Below are 17162 nucleotides of genomic sequence, written 5' to 3'. Positions count from 1 at the left end.
GGAAACGGGCTTCCATAAAAATGAGATTAAACTTGTACACACATACATTACCAGTCAAAACTTTGGACACGTGACTATTTACATTGTAGATTCTCACTGAAGGAAACAAAAAAAACTCCCAACAGTGTAACCAGAAAAGCACACCTCCTCCTCAGTGCTTCACGATGGGAACCATGCATGTAGAGACCATCCGTTCACCTTTTCTGCGTCACACAAAGACACAGCGGGTGGAACCAAAGATCTCAAATTTGGACCCATCAGACCAAAGCACAGATTTCCACTGTTCTAATGTCCATTCCTTGTGTTTCTTGGCCCAAACAAATATCTTCTGCTTGTTGCTTTTCCTTAGTAGTGTTTTCTTAGCAGCTTTTTGACCATAAAGGCCTGAATTCGCCTAGTCTTCTCTGAACAGTTGATGTAGAGATGTGTCTGCTACTAGAACTCTGTGTGGCATTTATCTGGACTCTAATCTGGTCCTCATGTGTGCCAGTTTCTTTGTAGTGCTTGATGGTTTTTGGGGACACATTCAAAGTTTTAGCAATTTTCCAGAGTGACTGACCTTCAGTTCTTAAAGTAATGGACTGTCGTTTCTCTTTCCTTAGTTGATTGGTTGTTGACATAATATGAATTCTAAGTTGTCAAATAGGGCTGTCAAGTGAGTACCAACCAGACTTCTGCCCAACACAACTGATGGTCCCAACCGCATAAAGATGGCAAGAAATTCCACAAATGAATTAAATGAATGAGGGTTTGCAGTGCTGTCAACAAAGCAAAGGGTGGCTACTTTGAGGAATCTAAACTATAAGATAATATAAAAGTTATTTATCATTTTTTTCTTTGCTACAAAATTCCGTATATCTTGCGTAATATATTTGATGTCTTCGGTTTGTATCTACAGTGTAGAAAGCAGTAAAAAATAGAAGGTGTGTCCAAACTTTTGACTGGTAGTGTATCACACAGCAGGAGATAGTCTGGGTACAACATGTTCTCACTCACTCACATACTCTAAAACCTGGGGTTCTGCAGCATGGTGGTGGACTGGTTAGGACTGTCCCCTGTCAGAAAGAAGTGGATAGGTTGGGAAATTCCTCTTTGGAACAGGAAGAGGTGAATTTGAAGTTGCCTGTCTGTTTTTATTAGCTCCACAATAGAGAGGCCAGACCTCACTTTTCTCTCATAATCAGCTGTCATAAGCTCCAGCATCCCTTAATAAGTTCTGGAAACAGGTGTATAGATGGGAATACTCCAGAATTACATTGGGTTTAGGCATGAGTACCAACTGGGTAGCTTAGGACACATGGAACCCCCACAGTGTTACTGTCACTACTTTGCACTAGAGAAACATCAAACACGCTCAGGTAATTTAATAAAAACGAAACAACATAAACAATGGTGATTAAAAAAAAAAAAGGTGAATTGGTTGAATATGCCTGATGTGTGATGTGCAATCATCACTAGCAAATTACTAGCAAAGAGAGGGTAGCTATAAAGAAACCAGTACAATAATGTCTATAACAATGTGTTTGTAAAAGTCTCTGATTTAAGAATGGGGATAATTCAGATAGCAAAAACTAAGCAGGGATTTTTATATATGCTTTACTGTTTTGTGTATATAAATTGTATTTATGATGTATATAGTGTAGTATACAACACGCACTTATATACATACATACATATATAGAGTGTGACTTCTCATTTTGTTTTGTAAATGCAACAGTTTACCCTTAAAAAATAGTAATTCTCAAAGGAGTTTTTGTTGTTCTTTTACTGATATCGATTGTTGCTTGATGCCTTCCTCAGACTCAGAGTTAGCCCTGATGTATAATGATGAGTCTGTGCTGGAGAACCATCACTTGGCTGTGGGTTTTAAGCTGCTTCATGAGGACAACTGTGACATCTTCCAGAACCTTACCAAGAGGCAAAGACAGAGCCTTAGGAAGCTTGTTATTGACATGGTGAGTGTCAACATATTCATTATGAATTATAGCTACCTTTCTCACTTGTCGTCATGTGACCCTTTCTACTTTTTATTTGTCTCTTTTTCCTCTAATCTACTCATACCTACTTTGTTCTCAGGTTTTGGCAACAGACATGTCTAAACACATGAGTTTGCTGGCAGACCTCAAAACTATGGTGGAAACTAAGAAAGTGACAAGTTCTGGAGTGCTGATGCTTGACCACTACACTGATCGAATACAGGTAAGCTACAGTTATTCAGTTAATTTAAAAGTACTTCCAGTCAACAAACAATGAGAGGAATATTTATAAAAGATAGGAGTGTTATAAAAGATAATGAGACCGTGAACGTGGCTCACCACAATGTTTTTTAAAGGTGGAGACAAGTTGGAAACACAATAAATATGAAGCTGGCATTTTGTTTTAAATAAACTAAACCCTTAGAGTGCATGTATAAGACAGGTGTAGCCACCACAAAGACAGCCATTAGTTTCTGGGTTTTGGTTTTCAAGGCTGGACTCCACGGCTGTTGCAGTCTTGTTATTTTGGCACAGAAGGGAAGTATCTGAATGTAATGGTGGAGTGCTAGGGCATCATGTAATGCTAGCATGCTTGGTTACCAAAGTGCATTGCACAGACGCAGATGTCAACTAATCGGTACAAACAGCACTGAATGGACTCTTAAGTACAATAACCAACAAGCCATTTCAAGAAGCACCTAAAAGTGTTGACGCAGTTGAGGCTTTTAGTTTGGTGACTTTCAAATGGCAGAAGCAAAGCCGCTTGCATTGGCCTTAACCTGTCAGTTTTGAAGCCAGCCTTTCAAGTGGCAGTTTTTGGCATTTGAAAGATTACTTCATCTTTCAGAGCTGTAAGCTGCTGCTTGGTTGAACAATATACTTCACACACCAAACTCCTGCAAGATCTAAAATCCAGACTGACAGTGTGGTGAATGGGACAGAAATGAAACATCCCCAGTTATCTCAGCCAAGGTGATGGTGGTTGCTGACAGTTTCTAAAGCAGCTGATCAGCTGTCTTTGAACAAAGACGAAACAACGGTGTTGATTCGAAAAGTATTTGAATCCACGAAGGACTAGATTCTAACAACTTATTGTATTATTATATGTGTCAAGAGTTTTGGAAAGGACAGCTAATCTGGAATTTCTCACCACTGGAGAAACTAAGTGATTTGCACTGCTCCAGTCAGATGTCACAGAAGAACAGGTGACATTAACAGCGGGAGTTAAAGGAAGAGCTCAGGTGACATCTGGATTAAGCGATAACATCTTTACAACCCTTTCATTGGGAGGTTAGATACAGAGGTTAATTAAATTCAGCTGCAAGCAATGGAGGATGTTTTCTGAGGATTTAAACATGAAGAACATTTTTGCTTAGTAGCTGTCAAGATCAATAAGGAGGAAAGAGCAGTTACTGAGACTTTGGAGAATTGTACCAACTTGTGGAGGAAAGGAAAGGAAAAGAGAATGAATGTGAAAAAGGTCATAAAAACATTGGGTTTGCACCACATTTTTCAGTCGCTTTGTCAATTTAAAATGCTTTAAAATGTTAAGACAACTTAAAGGGAAAAAGTAGACGATGGGCAAACACTCTTCATGTTTATCAGATTTCAGGATAGTGTTAATCAATGCTACGGCCATTACTCAAAAAAGGTGATGTATTGCACATTACTCTTTACTTTTCTATTACTTATAAACCTGAAGCTACAGTCCCACACACCAATAGAAATCCCCACCCTAATAGGACACGCATATAAAGAGCCCAAAAAGACTTTAAAGGAATCGTCACCGTAATTCAACTGCATAGGTTTAAATAGAGGCCAGCAAGCTTATTGCTTTTGTTACCTGTTGAAGTTAAGGCTCTGGCTGCAGGGCTGGGGTCAGCATACACTCAGCTATTATGTCATTCTGGGTTCTTGCCTAGCTTTGTGTTTGCATGATGTCTGCGCAGATGCTTGCAAAGGGCAGAAGCTGCGTTAACAGTATAATGCAACTGTTTCTGTCATGGACGCAGTCTTCATTTCACTATCGCATTCTTGTCCATTTATGCAATAACAATAAAGGTAATGTCCGTATCGCTACACTTCAAAAGCCGTAGACCATGACACCAGTTTGTTCCTCCCTGCACATAAACTGAAAGTAGCTGATTGTGGTGCACAGAAAGAAAAAAGCTTGTTTGTTTGTTTGTTTGTTTTTTATTTCTAACACAAGTAACAACATAATTTTAACTGTCATTTAATTATTGAATTTAGTAGTACTGCATTACTTAAAAAATGTCATGTGATTACAGTAACAAGTTTCATCCAACACTAGTATTTCTAGCTTTGTACGTTCACAATATAATGTGAGGTAAATGATTTTGTATATGTGCAGGTATTGAGGAACATGGTGCACTGTGCTGACCTGAGCAATCCCACAAAGCCTCTGGCTGTGTATCGACAATGGACAGAGAGAATCATGCAGGAATTCTTCAGGCAGGGAGACAAGGAGAGAGAGCGGGGGATGGAGATCAGTCCCATGTGCGATAAACACACTGCATCTGTGGAAAAAAGTCAGGTAAATGAGCAGCAGTGAAATACACACATGTATGAATATAACAGCACGCAACTGGATAACTGTTAATGCTGTAGGTAGAGTGATAACTACAGTGCAGAGAGTGATTTGTCAGCTCTGATCGCAGCAGTCATCCTCCTACATTTTTAATGCTGATTTGCAGGCAGTGAAGAAACACCACTGTGCTAGCTTATGTCATGTCAGTCATTGCCTTTTTCTTTTTTTTCCTTTACGTAGGTGGGCTTTATTGACTACATTGTCCACCCGCTGTGGGAGACATGGGGGGATCTTGTACACCCTGATGCCCAGGAAATCTTGGACACTCTGGAGGACAACAGAGACTGGTACCAGAGCACTATTCCCCAAAGCCCCTCACCACCTCCTGTGGACGACGACAAGGATCTAAACGTGTGCATAGACAAGTTTCAGTTTCAGCTCACTCTGGAAGAGAGTTTACAGCGGGAACAGGAAGACGAGGATGGCAAGCCCACGCCAAACCATGTGGCACAGGACTGCAGTCACGGGGAGGATGAGTGCAAAAAGGATGAAGAAGAAGACATAATGGCAGAGGAGGAAAATGAGGATATAATAGAAGAAGAAGATGAGGTGGCAATGGAAGAAGAGAACTTGGAGGAGGAGCTGAAATCTCAGTTGGGTGGGGGGCCTGACAAGGACAGACTTTCTGACACAAGTCCTGTAGAAGAAGAGGAGGATTCTTCTTCACAAGCTGACGATACATGAGTTTTGCTCCTGTATCTCCCTCCTCACTTGCACACATTATCTTGTTCATCCTTTCAATGGCCAAACCAAGAACAAATAAGACTGCAATGACAATACACACCTTTAAATATATTTTTCAAAAAGGGAATAAATACAAATTGCTTAAAGAGAAGTTAATTACACAGCAACTGTAGATTTGGAGTGGCAACAAGTCTTTCGACTGATTCCACAGTGAACTTTAGACTAAGAGGAATCTAGGAGAGCATTAATGTTGGGCGACTGAAGACAGCGTAGCACTCTGGGACTAGAAATGCACACACATAAACACACATGAAGTAACACACAACTTATAGAAAGAAAAAAAAACAGGAGCAGGAAATCCACCAATGCAATGCGTGTACGAGCATGCAGCAGTCATGCAGTAAAAGTGTGCTCCGCATATTCCCTGTCCTTTCTTTTTTCGGGAGGCAGAAACACACGCTGGACTGTATGTTTGTATGTGTGCATTTATTAGAGGGACACTGATAAGTATTGAATCTCTTTGGAAAAAGCCATCCCTTAATGGAGTATTAACTAGTGTTCAGTCAGTATTAGTAATTCATGTTCGTTAGAATCTCAATAGAAACTATTCTCCTCAGAAAAGCTACACGTCCGAGTAACTTCTTTTTTTTTCCATTTCTGTCGGAAAGAAAAATAAGATAATCCCGTCGGAGTTGGAGGAGGTGAAGGAAAAACTACGGAAGGAAAGGAAGATGCTGCGACGAAGGGGCCATCGGGTCCCATATCCCCCTTTTTCCCTTTACGCGGAGAGTGCTACTGGTGCAAGATGGCTCTGTGCCTTTCTGAAACACCAGCTTCTTGAACGGAGCTGTCGTGAAGCAATGCATTGTGGGACAGGAGTGTCTGAATTTGTCATCATTTTTGATTGTCTCTTGTTGAAGATCTCTCTCTCTTTACTGTTCATGGTATCGTGGTGTGTATCTCACACGTACAGTTTCTGTGGTGATATGTTTTCAGCTGTAAGTCTTCCTTTGTTGCTCTTCTGGTAATATAATAACTCAGAACTCTAAATGCAGAGCAATCACTACCACCACCACAACCACCAGTGGACTCTTTCCAGCTTATGTTCTTTTCTTTTTTAATTTTTAGAATATTTTTTTTTAACTTTCTGAGAATAAGCCATGTGATGCTTTGAAGCATACGTTTTGCCTATTTTATATTTGACAGTTGCCGAATACGTTGAAGGGACACGGGATTATTTCATCAGCAGAACAAATTTTTTTAAACGCCATCTCACGCCCACTTGCACTGCGTGGTCATGTCTCCTCATACACAACCAATCTCACCAAAGTAAAGGATGAGAAACTTCAGTGGGTGAAGTGATTCAAGGGAAGACAGATGAATAAGAAAATCAGGGAGGCAGAATGTCAGGGGAAAGAAGCGTGACGTGGCCAAATAGGAGGTCTAGCGGTCCCTAATCATCCTTGTTATGTTTGATGCTTTTTTGCCTTAATGTCAGATGCAGGATATATGCCTGCTAGTATGTAGATTTATAAGATATACAATAGATATCCTAGTATATTTATATCACGTCTGTATGCTTATTTCTGTGAGTATCAGTGGGTCTATACACAATGTATCCAGCATTGCATTTGGAGGGAAAAGGTAGACACTGCTGCTGACTAGCTGTTACGTTGTTGCTGTGCTTGGACCAACGTAAAGAATGTGTTGTTTTCTAATCACAACGACTATCTTATTATAGCTATCTGAAGGCATTGAGGGGGAAATAAGAATTGAAAGGGGGAGTTGAGGTGTGTGTGTTTTTGGTAGGTTTAAGAGGAAGATGTTGTCACACTCATCGTCGCTCACTCACTGGCATTGCCGTATCTCGTCGAGCGGATGTTCAGGATTCGATCGACAACAGCTCAAACCGGCCGCAGTTTGTCCAGGTGTTCGTTTCTCACAGGGTATAAATGAATTAAATACATAAACAAACAAAAGAACACGAGTGGGGTTCTTTTGAAGGTAAGACCAAGTTCCTGCAGGTCAGTAACTCAGCTTATCTGAAGACACCACCACAGACTGGTGTAAGAAAAGCCCCATGGGCACAGCTGCGAGGCCCCCCACACACAGGCTGTTTCATCCAGTGGAATGGGAAGTTACTCAAATAAAAGATTCCCATATGCACTGGCCTTTTTTTTCAACACGTTGCTTTGTTTTGTGGCTTCTCGTTCTGTTATAAGCTATAAAAACATCAATATTTAATTGCCATACAAACACAATACTGTAGCAATTGTTTCTTATTAAGGAAATTATTAAAGTGATTGATTGCTGCCATTCTTTTTAAATGATGAGAAGAAAACCAGGGGAAGTGTTTTCTTTGAACAGTTTGTGTACAGTTTATTTTTATATCATTCTGGTGGATGGTCTGGAAAATGAATCACGTGTTGATGACTATAGCTATAAGCATTACCACTCTTGTACATAATGTAATATTGGATTGTAAATTATAAATTTATCCGCATCATCATGATTAACAAATAACCACTTAAAGTTGTTAAGTGAACCACTGCAGGCCACATCCTCATATTTCCACTTTTTAAACATATGTTCTCCTCACTCGTGCTGTCCTATTTTATTTTAGTTTTTCACTTTTTAGTTGTTCACATTTATTGTTCAAATCAAATATATTCGTACCAGCACTTTATTTCATCAGGTTTCGAGGCAGACGGTGTGTTTCAGGTAGTGTGTGCTGCTGGTTTGGTCATTCGCAGTCACTTATTGATTATATTCCACTGGGCCAAACCACAAACCCTCATTGTGAAGCAGTTAGCGTTCACCTCTCTCTGCAGGCATAACCAAACAACCCAATCATTCTCGATTAGATGTCCAGATGAGACTGAACCCATTTGACCAATGCGATCAAATGGAAGTTGAGGTAGTCACATAGGATACAGTTAAAGGAGATAAATGTGTCCTTATGTGACTTGGCCCTTTCTAGCACCGTCACCACCTCGGTTTCTTAGTAACTTTAATCACTATCTAGCCTGATAGCCTAAATGTCCATCCCGTGGTGGCTTACTTAGCTGGTTCCCATCGGGTTTGCTGTCAGGTTATTGTTGTCACAGACTGACTCCCTCTGAGAATACTTCTCTGGGCTTTAATTCATGTGTTTGTTCATGAGTAAGAAAGGTTATTCAAGGGGAAAAAAAAACATGAAATGATTGTAATATTTGTAAATGATGTTGCTGTAATGTGTAAAATGTGTCCAAGTTATTTTTTATTATATTATTTTTATGAGAGTTTTTCCTCTTGACAGAGCTGAGGTGTCATTTTGTGAATAAATGCATTTAATAAGCAAACATCTATATATAAAACAATATTATAGTATATCAGTATATTTTTCTTTTATTTCACTGTTCAGTACTGTAAAGTGTGTTAAAATACAAATAAAGAAAGATTTTTCTATTAAATGCAAACTCCACTCTCCTGTTTGCTACGTTTTTCTTCTTCGCATTAATGGTTTCTAATAACTCTATGCAGCTTAACACGGACAAAAAAGTGTCTAACTTGTGCTTTTGTGAGCATTACCACCCAACTCAGAGCTTGGGGTGTTTCTCACCCATTGTAAAAGCTATCATTTTTTCATCATTTTTTTTAATCACATTTTTGACTTTTGATGCTCATATCAAGTCTGATTCACTCTTGTTTTGCTTTTTTTTTCATTTAAGAAATATAGCTAAAGAAAAAGAATTAGGAACTCCAGATTTCTTATTTATTGCATCTATTACAATAAATAAGGAGAACCATTCATTATTTTTCTTGTGAATTGGACCTGCTTGTCCATGTCTTTATCTCCTCTCACTTGCATTTGACTATTTTCATGACTGTTATCTATTAATCACCTCCAATCTGTTTAAAATGATTTTAACTCACTGTCACCCCAATTCTAAAGTTTTCTTGTCGGGCTTGTTTATATTTCAGTTTAATAATCTTGGTCCATTAAAGCCTTAAGGAGCAAGGCCAGTACCAACATTGTTGAACCACTCCACCCCTGTTCTTCAGACTGTGGCATCCTTTTTGAGACAAGTATTTTAGTAGTGTTTGTGACTTGCTTTGATCGTGTCCATTTTGACTTGGCAGTTTTTGTTAATCCACAGAAAATGTTGTTTGCTGTGGATTAACTGAAAAAAAATAGACATTTCTATATTAATAGTGGAACAGGAACCTTTCTGCAATTTCAACTGTTTAACTTTTACTTAACTCATTTGGTTTACAATTAATGGCAATCGAGGTGGGGTCAGCTAAAAGTTAAAAATCCCTGGACTTCTTCACATTTTCCATAGTCATCCAGTAGGCGTGCTTAACTTAATTTAGCCTGCAGCTTGGTTTATTTTCAGTTAAACTTCAGAGTGGCTTAGCTTGTTTACATTTTGGTTTTTAAAAGATTTACAGTAGTTCCTTTCCCCCTCACGTACTCTTAGGTAAGTATTGTAACCTTGGAATGCACCTCTATTTGGACCAAACGCAATTTCATTGTTCTTGACAATGACAATAAATAAAATACTATACTATACTATACTGTTTGGTCTAGTACAGGTAGGTTGGTACATGCATACACCTAGATTTAAATAAGATTTCCTATTTGTATTAAATCTGGTACTGTGGTTTTAAAGAGAGGCTATTGCGTAGGGACATTTTTGATATAGATTTATAAATGTGTTATGAAAGTTTAAAATCAATGCATATATGCTTAAATGTTATTTACCCCATAGTTAAATATTGGTAAAAGTGCAAACAGTGATGACTACCTCTCTTACACGAGATGGCTGCGTCCCCAGAGTCCTCTACACTTCAGACAAGCGCAAAGGGTCTTCCCATTCTCCGCCAATCACAGGAGCCACACAAGAGCGTCGTCCAATCAGAGTGAAACATGACAGAGGAAGGGGAGGGTACATGTTCATGCGCAAGAGCTTTGTCGATACAGAGCTAGGCGGTGGCAGAGTTTAGCTATTAGCTCTTTTGAAAACAAGATAAAAATATAAAGTCCTGTTTGGGCTTCAGCGCATTAGTTGAATTGCAAAGGTAATATGACGTTATGATATTGAAATACACTCGAAGGGTGTTTTTATATTAGCATTTTAATTTTGTAATATGTTAATGCGGTAGCTAAAGATGCTAGTTAGCATTGATTTGTTAGCTCGGGATATAAAATTGATACAGTTAGCTCAGGCACGTTGTAGTTTATAAAGTTATGGCTCCTGGTGTGCTTCCTATTGAAGCTGCGTTTAACCTGTATATTTTTTATGACCGATAGGTCGTGGTGCCGTTGCACGGTGGACTGTCATTATGTCCTGTCAGTTCCTGCTCCTGCTGTTGCTGAGTGTAGGAGTCTCCGCGGTGGAGGTCCAACGTCCTCGCGGTGTCCCTTTGTCAAGTAAGCATTTATATCTTTAAACAAGACTAAAACGCATCAATTAGTTCACCGAACCTCTAGTAGTCAGCTACTTGTAATGCGGAGCTTTCATGGCACTAATAAAATAAACTTGAAACCTCGACAGAACGGCAGTTTTATGAAGAGGGCAAACCCTTTACGTGCCTAGATGGCTCCCGGACCATTCCGTTTGACAGAGTAAATGATGACTACTGTGACTGCCAGGATGGATCTGATGAGCCAGGTGTGTATATCCTGGAGTCTGATTACTCTTTTCATAGAACGTTTGAATTAGGTAGTTGCTGCTAAATGCACCTGTGCTGTTTATTTTCAGGCACTGCTGCTTGTCCCAACGGCAGCTTTCATTGCACCAATGCAGGTTTCCGTCCAACCTTCATCCCCTCTTCTCGCATCAATGATGGGATCTGCGGTAATTTAGTTATTTATTTATTTATTTAAATCATGCTGACCATTTTTATTTCTGTTCTTTTGTGTGGCTATGATTTTGTTTACACCTTGAATTCTTTTTTTTGTAGACTGCTGTGACACAACTGATGAGTACAACAGTGGTGCTACGTGTCAGAACACATGCAGGTGGGATTTATACAACTTTCTTAACTATTTTTGCTTTCACTTATACTCAGTGTTGGGAAGGTTACTTTTAAAATGTATTCCACTACAGATTACAGAATACATGCCCCAAAATGTATTTTGTAACGTATTCCGTTACGTTACTCAATGAGACTAACGTATTCTGAATACTTTGGATTACTTAATATATTATCATGCTTTTTACAACTTTTTACATGAATGTACTATTGCTGTGTGATTTATTACTATTACTGAAGGTCCGCGGCTCCGAACCGTAGTAAAGAGACCTCTGGCTAATACGTCAGGTTCCGTGTTGGGCTCGTAGCTGAAAAATAGCTTTACTTTGTTGTCTGGGTCAAGTTTGAGGCAGAGAGAGGCGTTGAAAGGCTGCTCCAACGGAACTTATTGTTTCGGAGGAAAACATGAACACAGTGTACAGTCGAGTCTTAATAGCTTACTTACAACTGGGCTCGTCAGGCACTCTTCTTGGCTGCAGTGGTTATTATATTTACATGCTTCCAGCTCCGGTTTCTGCTCAATGACAGCTCGTACTTTTCCACTCTCCTTTTTCTCCCTCCTCGCGCTCACAGACACATAACGGGTATGGCAGTCCATTCTCCCTGCAGCACGGACTACACTGCCCATGATGCTACATTCTTTAGGGCTATTCCTGTAGCATTCTGCCTATTAGCTTAGCACAACAACAACAACACCCAGGAAACACAGTCGCAGAGAGAGAGCATCACCCTGTAACCATGGCAACCGTAACGCTGCGCCTGGAACAACAAAACATAGCTGTCAAAACAAACCCAAACAGTCCTGACCCGTGACAATATGAAACAGGAAATGTAATCCATTTATTTCAACAAAGTAACTGTATTCTGAATACCACCTTTTTAAACGGTAACTGTAACGGAATACAGTTACTCATATTTTGTATTTTAAATACGTAACGGCGATACATGTATTCCGTTACTCCCCAACACTGGTTATACTTGCATATACATATTCAGTGTTTTTGGTAGATATTTATTATTCAGAATGTTTTATATGATGTTTAACTTGCAGAGAGCTTGGGCGAAAAGAGAGAGAGAGCTTGCAGAAGATGGCTGAAATTGCAAAAGAAGGCTTTCTGCTAAAACAACAACTCATCCACGAAGCCAAAATGGGTCTAGAGGATAAGAAGGTGTGAATGACAAAACAACCTGTGGTCCTTTTGCAGTATGCCTCTGAAACATGAATCCTTAGTCATAATCATTTTGATGTAGAGATGCCGGTGCCTAACAAAATACACTTGCAAATGTTTACATCAGTTACCTCTTAGAAACTCACATTTACATTCAGAAACCAAATATTAGACAAATTGCACAAAAAAACCAAAACCAAAATAATTTAAAGTATCAAAATGTTGTTGTTGTTGTTTTTTTGTTTTGTTTTGTTTGTTTTTTAAGTTTTAACTAAGTTACTAGTGCCACACATGCAATAGACTAGCGTTCTATGTGACCTGTTTTGGGGCTGCATTCAGTACTTATATTTTTCTGGATTTCAATGTTAGGGTATCGTTTGCTTTCTATAGTGATTTATTTATATTTTCCACAGCTATTGTGTATAGGTTAAATTGTTATATTTTATAATTTTCTCTCAATAGGCCAAACTTGGAGATGTTCAGGGGAGTAAGAAGGATATGGAAGCAAAGGTGGAGGCTCTAAGAACAGTAAAGGAGTCTGCAGAGCAGCCTGAGAGAGAAGCTAAAGAGCGCCATCTGAAGGCCTGGGAAGGTAAACTAAGATTTAAAAGTATATCGCTATCTACTGTTTGTAATGAGCATGACATTACAGGTTCTCTAGTGTCATTTAAGCTAAATATTAAATATTGTTTGAGCCTGATTGTTTTGCAAGTATGGCTCATTTGCAACGCATAGCAAGGTTGTTAATTAAATTTTCATATATAATTTTTTTTCTTTTTCCCCAGATCAAAAAGCTCTCATTCAAAAAGAAAAAGATAGTGCTAGAATGGCTGAGGTGTTTCTTGAACTTGATGATGATGCAGATGGTTTGTGAGTACTGGCACCCTCCAGAATTGTTGGGACACGTAACAAACTGAAAAATATATCTAGTTGGTGACATGCCATAGAGACCACTTTGGTAACAATAGCAACACAGTGAACTGATTGTAACTCTTTGAAACAAAGGGTTGACATGCCATTTAATATATACACTTTGGCTGATCATTATTCTGAAGTAATTTAGCATTTGTTGTAGCATTTGTCTTTATCCAAGTAATTTATTTTTTTTTTTTTTACGCCACAGTGTGTCAGTGCCTGAGCTTTTGTCTCATTCTGAGCTCGACCCAGATGCAGACGGTTCCTTCACAGAAGCAGAGGCGCAGGTAAAACGGATTCTGTTTGTCTTCTGGTAAAGTTTACTGGGTTTTAGAAACTGTGACACATCAAAATCTGAACCTTTCCTTTTTTTTGTATAGGGACTATTGGGAGGAGTGGATAAAGTAGACACAGTAGCATTTGAATCTATCTGGAGTAATGTCAAAGAAAAATACATGTCAGAGGTAAGATGCTATACTTTTTATTTTTTTATTTTTTTAATAAACAGTAAATTTCATGAGAAATTTATGTAAATATTGTTGGCATCAGTCCAACGCAGACACCCCAGCACCAGAGGAAACTTCACGGGAGGAAATAAACGAGCCCGTCTCTGACAACGAATCTGATCAGTACCCTGACGATGATATACCAGAGGATGAAGATGATGATGATGAAGAGGATGAAGATGATGACCGCGATGAGCATGACTATAAGGTCAGCTCACTGAATTTTTCATCAAACTTCTGCTGGATGAGTCAGAGTTATTTTTGGAGTTAACTTATGTTTGATTTGCAGATCCCTCCTACAGCGAGGACTGAAGAAAAGAAGGATGATGATGAAGGAGCTATGCCTCCCTATGACCAAGAAACGCAGAACCTCATTGATGGTAAGAATGCGTTTAAAACTGAGTGACTCATCCTGTCCTGAGCAATAAGTATTTGACTCATCACAGATGTAGAAGCATGTCAGTTTGCATTTTAATGTTCTAATTTGAAATGAATTATTCATTATGTTTTGCAATAAATTGTACAGAAAAGGAATTAAATTCCCCAGCTGTGTATCTTTTATATGACACGAAGTTCATTACATATGAAAGCATCAAGAGGAAGTCATGATTTGCTCAGACCTTTTGTATGTTTGTGTGTGTTTTTTGTGAGTTTGTTGTACGTGTATATTTCAAGTCTGTGCATCTGATTCCCAGCTGCTCAGAAAGCCAGGGATGAGTTTGATGAGGCTGAGAGAGCTCTCCGGGAAGTAGATGATCAGATCAGGTAAGTGCTCAGCCTGAATGTGAAGAAGCCTCTTTGCCAGTAATGCAATCAGCTTTTGTTAACATAATGAGAGTTTAAATTTCAACAGCTGTTGATTTTTTTTTTTTTTTTTTACACAATCAGCGAGTTATTGTAATTGAAACCTGTAAACAAATACTGTTTAATTTTGGATTGGGTATTTGTTTCAGGAACCTTGAGAAGGAAATCTCTTTTGACTTTGGACCCAGTTCTGAATTTGCCTACCTCTATAGCCAGTGTTATGAGTTGACTACAAGCGAGTATGTATTGTAAAAAAAACAAAACATATATTTTTTTAAAGCTTTATATAATATTTATTATATATATTATATATTTCTGAAGGTCTAAGTTTGTCTGTTTCTTTCAGGTACATCTATAGACTGTGTCCATTTAACAGGGTAACCCAGAAATCCAAGTTTGGTGGATCAGAAACTAACCTAGGGTAAGACAATATCTGTTCTTTCTATTTCGCATGGCTTTGCTTGAGTCTTTGCTCGTCCGTGTTTGCCACCATTTTCTTTGTGCAGATCCTGGGGGAAATGGGCCGGTCCTGAGGACAGCATCTATTCTGTAATGAAGTATGAACATGGAACAGGTTGCTGGCAAGGCCCCAGCAGATCCACCACAGTGAGTGACACCCAGCCAGGCATCATTTAATCTTTTCTGTCTTAATTTGACTTTAAATAATTGCTGTTATTTTACAGAGAAACAATATAATTTGTTGTTTTCCCTTTTAGGTTAAGTTAACATGTGGGAAGGAAACTGTTGTGATGTCTACCTCAGAGCCTAGTCGCTGTGAGTACCTGATGGAGTTTACAAGCCCTGCAGTCTGTCAGGAGCCCCCAAGCCTGGAAATATCGAGTCATGAGCACCAAGAACTCTAGATCTTTTTGATTAGTAAGTAACTCCCAACTTCTGAGTATTTGTAGCAAACCAGTATCATCCTCCTTTCACGTCTTCCTGTCCATCCCTTTTATATATCAAATGTTTCTTATGGCCAGCATTGTTTAAAGCTGGCATATTTTCTTTGCTTAACCAAATGAAAATGTTGTACAATGTGAAGGTTTAGCATTTCAGAATTTTTGGAAGAATTAGGTAAAGCTTCATTTTAGAAGAAGAGCAGGCCAGCAGCAAGATCCAGGTAAAGGCAAGTTCATAATAATTCATTGTAGTGATTAAGAGGGTTAGAATTAATGAAGGCCAGAACTTAATGATGTCCTGTAAGGGTAAGATGAATGCAAACTGTACTACAGTATTCCACATCAGCACTCTTACAATAGTGCATACATCCTTTACTGCACACAGTTGGAACTTTAGAGCTTCCAGCTGTTTGAATGATGTCACAGGTATAAACATTGCTACCAGCTCAGATTGTAAAATGAGTTCTTATTTTTAGAAAGTAATTTAGGGTTTGTTGTTGAATCGCAGTTACTGTCACACATTTCATACCACAGCGATATAGTGATATCAAATTATAAGTTTGCCCGCAAGCCGCCCACAGATGTCGTAAATGGTAAACAGATATCTAATACAGTTTTTCTTGAAATACAAAGTGATGTAATGCTGCAAATTATGAAGCGTGGTTAATCTTAAATTAAATTGATTTCTTATAGCCATTTGTCTTAGATTTTGTGGGTGATGCACAGTTGATAGTTACATACCTGATGTTAAAGTGCTTTAAAATAGTATGGTAATAGGGATTCTTATTAGAGATGCACCAATACTCATGTTTTTTTTAAAATAAATTTTAAAAAAAATTATTTATTTTTTTAAATAGTTTTGGTTTGTATTTATAGATAAATGTTACTGACTGTCTAGTGGCTATAAATTAGGTGAGTATCTGCCAACGCTGGTGATTTCCAGTTACATCGGTGCATCTCTAATTGATCTGGTACAGCAAAATAAAACTTGAATGTGTCATCCTCTAACATTAACATGGCATCCATCTCGAATGTAAGCAATAATTAGGAGGCATCCGTGCTGCAGATGCTTAGTCCTCAGGAATGAAACCATTAGGGATCAGTGACTAAATTGTTCTTCCTTTTTTAAATAACAACAAAGACATGACTTAGGCAAACAAGCCATTGAAATAAACATGTATGTGCTCCATCTTGCAGGTTGTTCTCAAGGGACCACAGTCACTACAGCAGTATGAAGTTGCCATGCTGTGAGCAGCATCACCTTGGTGTTGGTTAACAATTAACGATAAATTCCAATGATTAGTTTCTCTTTCACTTCTGTAGCATCATCTAAATTTCCAACTTCCAGTGCTACCTGTTTATTTGAGCCTGTTTCTATCCACTGTAGTGTCATTCCATTATTTTGAAATAAACTTCTTATCGTGCTGTTAAATTTTGTGTACCAGTGCTTTTTTGTCAGAAATAAACTTTGAATCTAAATAACTTTTCTTATGATCACAAAACATATGGATATATTACATATATCCAATCCTATTGATTATTAAATATTTAACTGAAGAGCTGGTGGAAATGTGTCATTT

The 17162-nt window shown here is 38.5% G+C and overlaps 2 protein-coding genes across 4 annotated transcripts in view; both read left to right on the top strand.

Annotated features, from left to right (window-relative positions):
• pde4a (phosphodiesterase 4A, cAMP-specific) overlaps positions 1-8619 on the top strand; it is a 48315-nt gene extending 39696 nt beyond the window's left edge. For all 3 annotated transcript variants that reach the window (XM_005749917.1, XM_005749918.1, XM_005749919.1), the window contains exons 12-15: positions 1801-1955; positions 2077-2199; positions 4348-4530; positions 4765-8619. In XM_005749917.1, coding sequence (XP_005749974.1) covers positions 1801-1955; positions 2077-2199; positions 4348-4530; positions 4765-5268 — 965 coding nt within the window. In that variant the 3' untranslated portion in view covers positions 5269-8619. The remainder of the gene's footprint in view (positions 1-1800; positions 1956-2076; positions 2200-4347; positions 4531-4764) is intronic.
• Positions 8620-10181: 1562 nt separating this feature from the next.
• On the top strand, positions 10182-17014 carry prkcsh (PRKCSH beta subunit of glucosidase II). Its single transcript, XM_005749916.2, has 18 exons — positions 10182-10332; positions 10565-10684; positions 10809-10925; positions 11016-11111; positions 11218-11275; positions 12341-12458; positions 12921-13050; positions 13244-13328; positions 13582-13660; positions 13754-13837; positions 13923-14087; positions 14169-14259; positions 14575-14644; positions 14833-14922; positions 15030-15104; positions 15190-15289; positions 15400-15559; positions 16780-17014. Exons 2-17 carry the CDS (start codon positions 10597-10599, stop codon positions 15544-15546), a joined length of 1593 nt encoding a protein of 530 aa, XP_005749973.1. The 5' UTR covers positions 10182-10332; positions 10565-10596; the 3' UTR covers positions 15547-15559; positions 16780-17014.
• The last annotated feature ends 148 nt before the right edge of the window (positions 17015-17162 follow it).

Source organism: Pundamilia nyererei, unplaced genomic scaffold, assembly GCF_000239375.1.
Source record: "Pundamilia nyererei isolate P.nyererei 1_Seehausen unplaced genomic scaffold, PunNye1.0 scaffold00258, whole genome shotgun sequence".
In the NCBI taxonomy this organism is placed as follows: Eukaryota; Metazoa; Chordata; class Actinopteri; order Cichliformes; family Cichlidae; genus Pundamilia; species Pundamilia nyererei.
This window is presented reverse-complemented; position numbering and strand designations above follow the sequence as displayed.